At 41.8% G+C, this 12,124-nt stretch overlaps 1 protein-coding gene across 14 annotated transcripts in view; it reads right to left on the bottom strand.

Annotated features, from left to right (window-relative positions):
• The window catches only part of YAP1 (Yes1 associated transcriptional regulator), a 184,394-nt gene that overhangs the window by 14,886 nt on the left and 157,384 nt on the right, over window positions 1–12,124 (bottom strand). For all 14 annotated transcript variants that reach the window (XM_048843668.2, XM_048843687.2, XM_048843677.2 and 11 more), the window contains one exon: window positions 6,199–6,329. In XM_048843668.2, the coding sequence (XP_048699625.2) occupies window positions 6,199–6,329 (131 nt within the window). The remainder of the gene's footprint in view (window positions 1–6,198; window positions 6,330–12,124) is intronic.

Here is a 12,124-nt window from a genome sequence, read left to right as displayed (position 1 = left end):
GTTGCATGAGAATTGTCACAGGACTGCTGGAGTCAATAATTGACAGTCTGGCTTCCCATCCTTGCGCATATCTTACCACTGTCTCTCCGAAGCAGCAATAATGAGAGAATGCAACTGCACAACAACAAACCTAGACTTGCCCATCTATGAAGATTTCCAAGCACCGCTTCTGTCCTCTTCCATGATATTGCCTTATGTCCAGGCACCCCTTCTGAGTAGCGGCCAAAGTTCTCAAAACTACGACACCCTCACCAAAACAGTGGGGGTCAAGAATCAAGCCAGGATTACAGATCCCACAGACCAACCACCTGGCTTCAGCATGCTATGTAAGATATAGATCACAGGAAATGGTACCACAACCTTACGTGGGCTTTAGAATTACTTATTATACAAACAGAAAATGAAGGACAGCCTGAAATGTGCATGTGGAGAGGACCACATGACCACAGAACATGTAGTGTACTGCTGCCCTCTAAGATCCTTCTCTAGAGGGACAGCCTCTATTCGTTCCATTTCACCAAAAGTCAGAGTGGATGACAAACTTGGATGTCAACCTTTAATGTTGATTTGCAAGTTGCCATATGAAAGAAGAAAAAAGCATTATTTAGGTGTGAATGGTGCTTTCCAGACAAAGCGAGAGGCCCCATTTGCTTACACTCTAAACGAGAGTTATAGTGTGCACTTAGGAAGGAAGAATTCCATGTACAACCAGGAGGTCATCTAGTCCAAGCCCCAGCTCAAAGCAGGACCAATCCCCAACTAAATCATCCCAGCCAGGGCTTTGTCAAGCCTGACCTTAAAAACTTCAAAGGAAGGAGATTCCACCACCTCTCTAGGTAACGAATTCCAGTGTTTCACCACCCTCCTAGTGAAAAAGTGTTTCCTAATATCCAACCTAAACCTCCCCCAATGCAACTTCAGACCATTACTCCTCGTTCTGTCATCTACCACCATTGAGAACAGTCTAGATCCATCCTCTTTGGAACCCCCTTTCAGGTAGTTGAAAGCAGCTATCAAATCCCCCTTCATTCTTCTCTTCCGCAGACTAAACAATCCCAGTTCCCTCAGCCTCCCCTCATAAGTCGTGTTCCAGTCCCTAATAATTTTTGTTGCCCTCCGCTGGACGCTTTCCAATTTTTCCACATCCTTCTTGTAGCGTGGGGCCCAAAATTGGACACAGTACTCCAGATGAGGCCTCACCAAGGTCGAATAGAGGGGAAGAAGCACGTCCCTCGATCTGCTGCAATGCCCCTACTTATACATCCCAAAATGCCATTGGCCTTCTTGGCAACAAGGGCACACTGTTGACTCATATCCAGCTTCTTGTCCACTGTAACCTCTAGGTCCTTTTCTACAGAACTGCTGCCTAGCCATTCGGTCCCTAAGCGGTGCATGGGATTATTCCGTCCTAAATGCAGGACTCTGCACTTGTCCTTGCTGAACCTCATCAGATTTCTTTTGGCCCAATCCTCTAATTTGTCTAGGGCCCTCTGTATCGTATCCTATCCCTACCCTCCAGCATATCTACCTCTCCTCCCAGTTTAGTGTCATCTGCAAACTTGCTGAGGGTGCAATCCACACCATCCTCCAGATCATTAATGAAGATATTGAACAAAACCGGCCTGAGGACCGACCCTTGGGGCACACCACTTGATACCGACTGCCAACTAGACATGGAGCCATTGATCACTACCAGCTGAGCCCGACAACCTAGCCAGCTTGCTATCCACCATCTGGAAGGAACAGAGTACTCGGGTCTGTGATCACCTCATCTGTGGATACTGAGGAAGAGGCTAGCATTGGAGGAGGGACTGCTTCTTTTTCCTCCACCTGTACCACTTCCACTGGGCCCACTTCTGAGACCTCAGTATCGGGGTTGGTACTGGAGTCAGGGTCCGGTGTTGGGTGGGATGAAACAGTGGCTCGCCTCTTGGACTCCACTGAGTATGAATGGTGGAAAGAGAGCCGCAGCACTTGGTGAAACCCCCACAGCTTTCAAGACTGTGACTGCATTTGCCAGTGGTCAACCGACAGCTGGGGGAGCCAGTACTGAAGTCTGGTACATAGTTCAGGTACAGGTACTGGTACTTCTTCAACCGGGTGAAGGATTCCCCTTTGGACTCCGAAGAGGATTCTTCCCTCTGAGACTATGAGGTTTCTGTGCCTGCTTCCGCCTACAGATGGTGCTGGGGAGCACCTGGTGACTGGCCGGAGACACTTACAATGGGACCATGGAGGGTTTTCCTCTGTGGGGTGCTATGATGGTCGATGCCATGATGGAGCTCACTGCCCCATGACCCTTTCTGTCCCCAGTAGCCCTGAATGGCAGGGGTCTTTCATTGGTGGGCGGGATAGGGAGGGACATCCGATCCTTTTCCTCCTGAAAAGCCTCCAGAGCCAAAGAGGCTTGCAGCCGCAAGGTCCCATGATTGTGCCTGGGAGTTGGGGTGGGTCCAGGACTGGACTTGGTGCTCTAGTTGAAGTCGCTGGAGCCAGCAGTGCCTCTGGGGAGGACAAGTGGCCTACTGCTAGTCACTCTCTACTTTTTCCTCTTCACACCGTAAAGCGCCTTCTCTTGGCAAGCTGTTTCTTATGCTTCTTCCTCGGCACCGGGAATGGAGAATGGTGCCAGGAAGAGCAGTGTTAGGGCAGCGCTTCGCATGGAAGCCAAAAGGGCTTGGTGCCAATTCGCAGCGGCTCAGCTCTGAGGCTGGTCTGAGGGCTGCCTCCATGAGTACAACCTTCAGGTGAACGTCTATCTTTTTGAGTGCATGGTCTGAAGCCCTTGCAGATCTGGCTTCTCCTTAACGCAAGTTTCCCTGAGGCACTTTAGACAGCTAGAGTTCGGGTCACGCACTGGCATGGGCTTGCTGCAGGAGGCACATGGCTTGAAGCTCAGGGACCATGGCATGCTCAGCCCCTGGGACCAAAGTCCCTTGACGACAGGGACCATGATTCACACTATATACACTGACACTAAATAAGAAGTATCTACAAAAACAATATGCTACAAAGTCCAAACCACTGGGAAAGAAGCCTTGCAAGAGCAAGAGGGATCGTTCCAAGCAACCATCACAGGCAGTAAGAAGGAACTGAGAGGGTGCAGAGGTGGTGGCACCCCTTATCCTGGCCAGAGCCGGTCCTACGGATAGCACTAAGGGAAAGATCTCCAACAACTGTATATGTGGTGGTCACACACCTAGCAACGGAATGGATATGAGCAAGCTCTTGAAGAACAATAAGAAGTTAGATATGAAATAATGTCCGGTTAAAAAATAGGGATGAGCATGTTATTTTGCTGCATGGAAACACAGAGTATGTTTGGAATACCTACTTTTACAAAGGAGACCAATATTTAATTTTAAAGGGGATTTAAAAAAACATTGATAAGCTCATGTGTACATAAAATTATTACATTAAGAAATCATTTTCTCATAAATTTTGTTCAGTAGGTTTGTTAGTTTAGAAAGTTGATAGAAACGATGCTATGATAAAAAATTACAAAATGTAGTTACTGCACCAATCTAACCTTTTTCTTTCGGTCTTTTTTGTTTCTAAATCTCAAGTGACAGAAGTCTAGATGCTTCTGAGAATAAGCTTTGGAATCCCCTCACAAAATGGGTCATTTGCTGGTCAGTCAATCAATTTCTTTCTCATTTTGATTTACGCAAATATCTTGTAGGACTAGTCTCAAGCTGCAGTATTTTCTCCCAAACACTAGCAGCAACTAGTAAGCATTCACATAATCGACCTAAAACATTAAATTTGTGACAAGCCAAGTGAAAACTGCCCTTAACATCTGAGAGACTGTGCAGAAGTTACGCAAATAGCAATGATTCATATATTCCAAGGCCAGAAGGGACCACTATGATCATCTAGTCTGACTTCCTGAATAACACAGGCCATAGAACTTCCCCAAAATAATTCGGAGAGCATATCTATTAGAAAAACATCCAAGCTTGATTTAAAAATTGTCAGTTATGCAGAATCCACCATGACCCTTGGTAAATTGTTCCAATGGTTAATTACCCTCACTGTCAAAAATGTATGCCTTATTTCCAGTCTGAGTTTGTCTAACTTCAACTTCCAGCCATTACACTGTGTTATACCTTTCTCTCCTAGACTGAAGAGCCATTATCAAATATTTGCAAAAAGAAAAGGAGTACTAGTGGCACCTTAGAGACTTACCAATTTATTTGAGTCTCTAAGGTGCCACCAGTACTCCTTTTCTTTTTGCGAATACAGACTAACACGGCTGCTACTCTGAAACCTATCAAATATTTGTTCCTCATGTAGGTACCTACAGTTTCTAATCAAGTCATCCTTTAATCTTCTCTTTGTTAAACTAAATAGACAGACTCCAGGAGCTCAATCATTAAAAGACAGGTTTTCTAATATTTTAATCAATCTTGTGGCTCTTCTCTGAACCCTCTCTAAATTTTTCAACATCTTTCTTGAATTGTTAACCCCAGAACTGGGCACACTCTTCCTGCAATGGTTGCACCAGTGCCAAATACAGAGGTAAAATAACCACTGTACTCCTACTCATGACTTTCCTGTTTATGCATTCAAGGGTCGCATTAGTCCTTTTCGCAACTGTGTTACACTGGGAGCTCATGTTCAGCTGATTATCCATCATGACCCCCAAATCTTTTTCAGTCACTCTTTTCTAGGAGACAGTCCCCTATACTGTAAGTATGGCCTATGTTCTTTGTTCCTAGACATATATTTAGCCATATTAAAGTACATATTGTTTGCTTGTGCCCAGTTTATCAAACATACAAAACGTTCTGTATTAGTGACCTGACCTCTTTATTATTTACCACTCCCCCAATTTTTGTATTATTTGCAAACTTTATCAGTGATGATTTTGTGTTTTCTTTCAGGTCATTGATAAAAATAATAAACAACATAGTGCCAAGCCTGATCCTTGGAAGACCCCCCACTGGAAACAAATCCACTTGATAATGATTCTCTTACATTTTGAGACCAGCTTTTAATCCATTTAATGTATGTCACCTTGATTTTGTATTGTGCTAGGTTTTTTGGGTTTTTTTTGTGTTTTTTTTTAAAGTTAAATGCCTTACAAAAGTCTAAGTATATTACATGAACACTACTACCCTATCAACAAACTTGTAATATCACTATCAAGTTAGTCTGACAGGATCCATTTTCCATAAACCCATGTTGATTGACATTAATAAAATTACCCTCCTTTAATTCTCTATTAATCTAGTCCCATATCAGTTGCTCCATTATTTTGCCCAGGTTTGATGTCAGACTGACAGGCTTATAACTACTAGGTTATCCCATTTACCCTTTTTTTAATATTAGCACATTAGCTTTCTTCCAGTCTTCTGGAACTAAATTTGTGGATCCACGTTATCTGGACCTACTGATTTAAAAATGTCTCACTTCAGTAGCTGCTGTTTAACATCCTCGTGAGCTACTACTAGAATGAAAAGAGTGTTATCATATGATAGTACTACATCATCTGTTTTTTCCTCAAATACAGAACAGAAATATTTATTGAACACTTCTGCCTTTGGTGCAGTATTATTGATAATTCTACCATTTCAATCTACTAATGGATCTGTACCATTATCAGGATGCTTTTTGCCAATAATATATTTAAAAAACTCCTCCTTATTTTCCTTAAATCTGCTGGTCACAGATTTCTCCTTTCTTCATTGACACTTTGCATAAGCACAATACAAAATGTCAACTCCTTGAACCAACAAATGAACTTTAAACAATGCGGCATTTAAAAATAAATCCCACCACTGTTTCTAGCACTAATCCTACTGCAGTGAAAATACTGCCAGGCTAAATACTCTGTGTGAAAACACCTTAAAATTAACCTCCAAGTGAAATCGTAAATGTACCTCACAGTCCATTTGATTTCATAGCAAGCTATTCACAAGCTCTTCTGAGTCAGTAATTTTAAGGTAACTGTTAGTCAACAGACTATGCATAGGGAAACATGTTATGACTTTGAATAAGAATCTTTCCTACAAGTCTGAACAGTTTACTTCCTCCCACAGGAGGAAGCTTTTAAACCTTAACTTTTAGTTCACTTGCCATTTAAGGAAAGATTCAATTACAGCTGTGGTTTTTGGCACAGACAGATGTTCAAAATAAATGATTACATGTACTAAACAGAATCTTAATTTCTTTTCAGTAGCTTCTCCTACAAACCTGTTAAGAAAGGGATCAGAACTATTTGTAGTCATTGTTCTCAGTTCCTGAGACATTCCAGGAGATGACACTGGATTTTGAGAGCCACCGTCTTGTTCCATAGTTGGAAGTTGGCTACGGAGAGCTAACTCCTGAAAAAACAAGAAATGAGTACATTAGTAAGTTCAGTGCGATGTTTCAGGCACATCATCAGCATTTCAGCGTATAGGTGAATACACATCTCCATAGTTACTAAATGTCACTAAAGTGAAAGGAAGAATCCCCATTCTGCTCAATAAAGAGAATTCAAGCTCAGGCTATTTCTCCAATTATTACGACTTAACTGTAAACATTAATTTAAGTAAACAGATTGTTATTTGACACCACCCACATGCAAACTAACATCCAATCACCAACAGAGGTTGCTGCAAACAATGTGATCAAAGAATTTCACTCTTTTTCTTGTTTGGGAATTGTTCATGAACAGACTGATTTCTCATAATTGTTGAAATAATTACTTCAAATGAGTAAATTTTGGCCTAAATTTGCATGTAAACTGTTCGTTGAGTGCTTGTGTTATTCACTATTTACTGCTGTGTGATTGGTCAGTTTAAGTCACATTGAACTGTTTCTTTATTGGATGACTGAAACTATAATGAGGGACAAATGAGAAAGCCTTTGATTCTCTAAGGGAAAGGGTGAGATTAGTTGTGAAGTTAAGAAGAGGTAGGTTAATAAGATTAATGAATTTTTAGAACATTTAGACTTGTTCCTTTCTGGGTCTCTTGGGCCAGACTTTGCATGAGGGGGCTGGGGTGGAGAGGAAGAAGGGGAATCAGTCTGGTGGTTCTCAAAGTGTGGGTCATGACCCCATTTTAATAGGGTTGCCAGGGCTAGCGTTCGACTGGCTGGGGCCCGGGGCCAAAGCCGAAGCCCACTGCCCAGGGCCAAAGCCTGTGCCCCGCCACCTGGGGTGCAACCACCTCTATTAGTAACAGCCCCCTGCCCAGGATGAAGCCCTTGGGCTTTGTCCCTCCCCGCCCAGGGTGGTGGAGCTCAGACTTTGGCCCCCTGCCTGTAGAAACAGGGCTTGGGTGGGCTCAGGCTTCAGTCCCCTCCCCGCGCCCCCTCTCCATTGGGGCTGTCTAGTAATTTTTATTGTCAGAAGGGGGTTGCGGTACAATGAAGTTTGAGAATCCCTGGTCTATTGTAATATGATTGCCTTGGCTACCTTTTAAAAATAATTTTCACCATGTTCGTATTAAATAACTGCATTTACATAAGGATTCCAGCTGTGCAGGGTGTGGCTAGATACTCCTCTGTTTTATTTAATTGCCTCTTTGCCAGGTATGGGGTTTTGCACTTTCCTAATTACACAGAGTGCAGCCATCTACCCATGTATGCTTTGTTTAACTGTGGTCTCGCATGGGATTTCGGCAATTGTCCCTTTTCATGTATCTACCAAGTACATTTGATGGAATGTAGTAGTCTACAATTTTCTCTCACCCCTCATTTGACATTGTTACAAGCAAACTTGCGGTGGAGACACGTATGTTGACTCTGAACTGGAATGGATGCTGGTAGATCTCCACGTCTGAGAGCTAAGTATCAGCAGTTTCTGTGGTGCTGCGTTAAAAAGTGCTCCATATACAACAATGAACTAAAATAATGTTTTACTGAAAAGCCCTGGTCACAGACACAAAATCAGCACCATCAACTGATTTAATATTAAAAAAATCCAAACAAACAAAAAAACTAGTTTCAGATGTCCTTCTCAAAAGCAAATAGTGCTAAAGTGACAGGACAGAAGATCCAGATTTCATCTCTACATTGGCTGAAGAATCAATATAAAACTGAAGGGAGTAAAGAAAAAACCAAACAATCACAGAGTTTTATTGGTTTTTAAAAAGTTAACTTTGCCTTTCTTGTTTTTTCTTGAGAAGTCTAAAGGTAGTGGGAACTAAGCCTCCTTTGCCATTTGGTCAAAAAAAGAGTGGCTTTAACTGCAACAGCAATATCTGAGACGCATTCAGCTACAGGAACTCTCACATCTGACTGAAGAAACCAAAAAAGCATTTTATCAGAAAAAGATGCATTAATACAGGAAAAGATGGATATGAGGACCTCAGTTTTGCCTATCCAGAGGTATAGAGTACCATCTACAGAGTAACTGAAGCTTGTACCCAGTCAGTAAGGATTTCCCCCTTGATTCGACTACACCTCATTTCCAAAAGTGTGAGCACTGTACCATATTTAATGAAGTGTGGATATAAACTGACTGCACTGAAGTTCTTGTGTCAAAGAGTTCCTGTGTCTACACACCAGCACTTCCCATTGAGGAAAGAGGAATATTAGATCTTCACTCTACATTTTCTGATATCTGCTAAGATTTACCAGTGTTAGAACAAGATGTTAATTACTTACAGGCTGATGAAAAAATATATCATCATTTATTTATATATTATTTATATTCATGTTTAAAAAACGGCTCTTTATTTTGAACTATCTGACCTTCTAGATGCAAAAATACAAGTCTGACAAAATTCTGGCTGAGATTACTATGGCTTGATCTCTTCCTATTTTTGTAAGTATGTCAAACTTTTCTAACTACCTTTGGGAAAATAAAGGCTTAACACTCGCAATGTTAGTATAAAATTCTAATTTTGGATATTATTTACAAGACCAAAATGATCTGTCAACTCCTTAGATAAAGTTACTTTAAAAAAAAAAAATGAGGTCAGCATTCTGTAACTTATCCAGCTGGTCTTTTTCAAGTTTGTTTATTTTACAGTTACACAAGTTTTTAACAGCTTCACTGGATATTCACGAAGTGTATAACTTGTTCAAAATGGAGCTTAGAAAAAACTGACTCTTTTAAAAGGGCCTTTTACTTTTACTTTCATCACACTTTTTACATGAGTAGAGATGTTTTAATAATTGATTTCTTGGTTTGTAGACAGTTCCAAAGAATTCTGGGTCAGACCTCAGCAAAATTTTTCAGAATTTTCAGCAAATCAAAAATTTCAGAAAAAACTGTTTTGATTTGGGGCATTTTTGTTTTAATGAAAGCAAAGGAAATTTGGATAAACAGGATTAGATTCCCCAAATTTAGGAGGAAGTGATGGTTACATTGCTCCCTTATACCCAATAGTTCAGCAATTAGGACACTCTATTGGAATGTGGGAGACCCGTATTTGAATCCCTACTCTGGAGCAAATCACCTCCTCAGGTGAGTACCCTTACCACTAGGCTACTGGCTATTTGGGGGGAGGAGGGTGCCTCTCTCACATTGAAGCTATTCCACTTTGTATAACTAATTAAATATTCATTGGAACAGGGACTTGAACCCAGGCCTATTCCCCCACCCTGGTGAATGCCATAATCAACGGTCTAGAGTCACTCTCACTGGCCCAATTGAATAATTATTTATACAGAGTGGAACAGCTTCAAGAAGAGAGATAGAGGCACCACCACCCTAGAATAACCAACACCCTGGTGGTTAGGATGCTCACCTGGGGGAGAGACCTGGATTCAAACTTCGGTCTCTCACATGCCAGATGATTACCTTAACCACTGTGCTATTGGGTATAAGACGAGGCAAACATCTCCTCTTCGGTTTTGAGAATAACACCCAAGTCCCACTCTAGTAGTTACACCACATATCGAGGTTTAAGAGTCTGCTCTTGCCTCTCAGCAAACAAACAGACATGTCTTTTATCTCAAGCAATAACGGCTCACGTTTTCAGATACACAATTTGGGTTCAATCCTCACCGACAACCTGACTAGATGGGGTCCATGAATCATTTATATACACCAAGGCCTATACTCCAGCTATAATAAGAACACCAGAAATTAGTTAAGACTAAACTGCATTGGGGAAACCAACCCCTTTGTTTCAGAATATAAACAAAGTTTTATAATATTAGTGAAAAATTCCAGGATCCAATCCTGCATTAGATTCTGTTGGAAGGCAGAATCAGGGGGTCATGCTAGTACCTCTGTTTTCAGGATCGGAGCCTTACTCATTAATGCATAACATCTAGTAATCTGCAATGGGTCACCCATTAATTTCCCACTGTCTTTTTTTAGTCTCACAGTTGCTTGCTGTTAATTTTAAATAGAAAAGCTGTTTTCTCAAACCTTTATGAGAATTCAGTAATAACTTTGCCCTTGCTCAGCCAGTAAATTGTCTTAGTGTATTGGTGATACTACACACAGATAGTTATCCAAAAAAGTTTATTTTCAACATGCTTGCTTAACACTTTGTATGCACAAGCCAACTAGGTTACAAAATTCAATTGCCAAATATGAATGGACTCCTCAAAATGACCTTAAACCTAAGAATTGTGGAAGAATTGTAATTTCCATAGATCTGCACTAATTTTGGACTATTGATTAATATGCAGCCTGCTGGCTTGAATTGGTTTTGCAGGTCTTCTAGTCTTTTAAAAAGACAAAAGCTCCTCTAATACCAGTGTCCCTTACAACATCTGTTGCATTATTTTGGGGGCTTAATTGGAATAACATCTGAATGTTGGGTAGACTGCAGTGAAAGTAGAGGAAAGATTATATTACAGAACACTTAGTGAATACATTTTACTACGGCTGAAAGCAGCACTAGTAAAGGACGGTAACTTCAAGATGTGTGTTACCTCTCTGCAGGTGTGCATGTGCTCTTGGAACTGGAAATTCATCAATAGAGCCCATTAGTCAACACCTGCACCTGACACCACCTCATGCTCCCAACCGAGGGTATAAGGAGTAATGCAGACCAAACACCGCTCCAGTTCCTGCTCTTCTGTGAATCCAAAGAGGACCTGAGCAAAAGGGAATGAGGGTGGAATGTGAATACCCACAGGGACCACAAATCTTGAAGAACTCCAGTTCCTAGAAGGTAAGTAACCTTCCTTTCTTCTTCCAGTGCTGATTCACAGGGGTATTCACTATGGATGAGTCCAAAACAGTGTTTCAGTTAGAAGGTGGGTGTGAGGAAGCATGATGCACCACAGACTCGAGGATCACTAAATCAAAGGAAGCATTTTCAGCTGAAGCTTGAACTAGTGTAGAATACCTGGTGAAGGTGTGAATGGAGTCTCAAATTGCTGCTCTCTTTCTCTCTCTCTCTATATATATCTCAGAGGGATTCCTCGCAGAGAAGCCACTGAGGCTGCTTACACTCTAATAAAATGGGCCCTGAGGAGGGGTTTCGAGAAGATCATAAAGAGGACGACACAGGTGGAAATCCATTCAGAGTCTTTGGGAAAAGAAAGCTTTCCATTTCATTCTTTCAGCAATAGTGATGATAACCTTGGAGACTTCAAGAACGGTTTTGTCCTGTGTAAGTAGAAGGCCAGAGCCCCGTGTACATCAAGTGAGTGGGGCTTCTAGTCCTCCAAGCTATCTACATTCATAGACAGATGTAATGTAAGACGCAGGAGGCTCAAGATTCAAATAGCAGGCTCGTAAGAGTGGAAAGGATGAGGCTCAGCTTTATAAGTGGGGACAGGTTTACATTCTGACGGTCATGGTAGTGGGATGGGTGAAAACAGCGCAGTTCTTCATCGGAGGATGTAAGGCATGAATAGCTGCCAGATGTATTGTTAGGGAATTGATAAACAGGTCAGATGTCTTCAATGAAAGAAGATATTCCAGAATTAGAGGGATTCCCGATTTCTCAGGAGGTAACTGGTTCTGCTGACACCACAGGGAGAATCACTTCCAATTGGTGGCATAGCACTTCCTTGTAGAGAAAGGATTGGACATCCTATGAGCAGTCTTTCCCTATGTTCCTCATCCATCTAAAAACCATACTGTCAGAAAGAGGAAAGCTGGACTGGTCTTGCCCTCGTTCTGAGACAGTAGGTTCCAGAATGGCTGAAGGTGAATGCATGGGTGGGAGGCCAACTGGACAGTGGTGAATCAGAATAGCCTCCACTGCTAGGAAGC

The sequence above is a fragment of the Caretta caretta genome, chromosome 1 (genome assembly GCF_965140235.1).
Source record: "Caretta caretta isolate rCarCar2 chromosome 1, rCarCar1.hap1, whole genome shotgun sequence".
Taxonomy (NCBI): domain Eukaryota; kingdom Metazoa; phylum Chordata; order Testudines; family Cheloniidae; genus Caretta; species Caretta caretta.
This window is presented reverse-complemented; position numbering and strand designations above follow the sequence as displayed.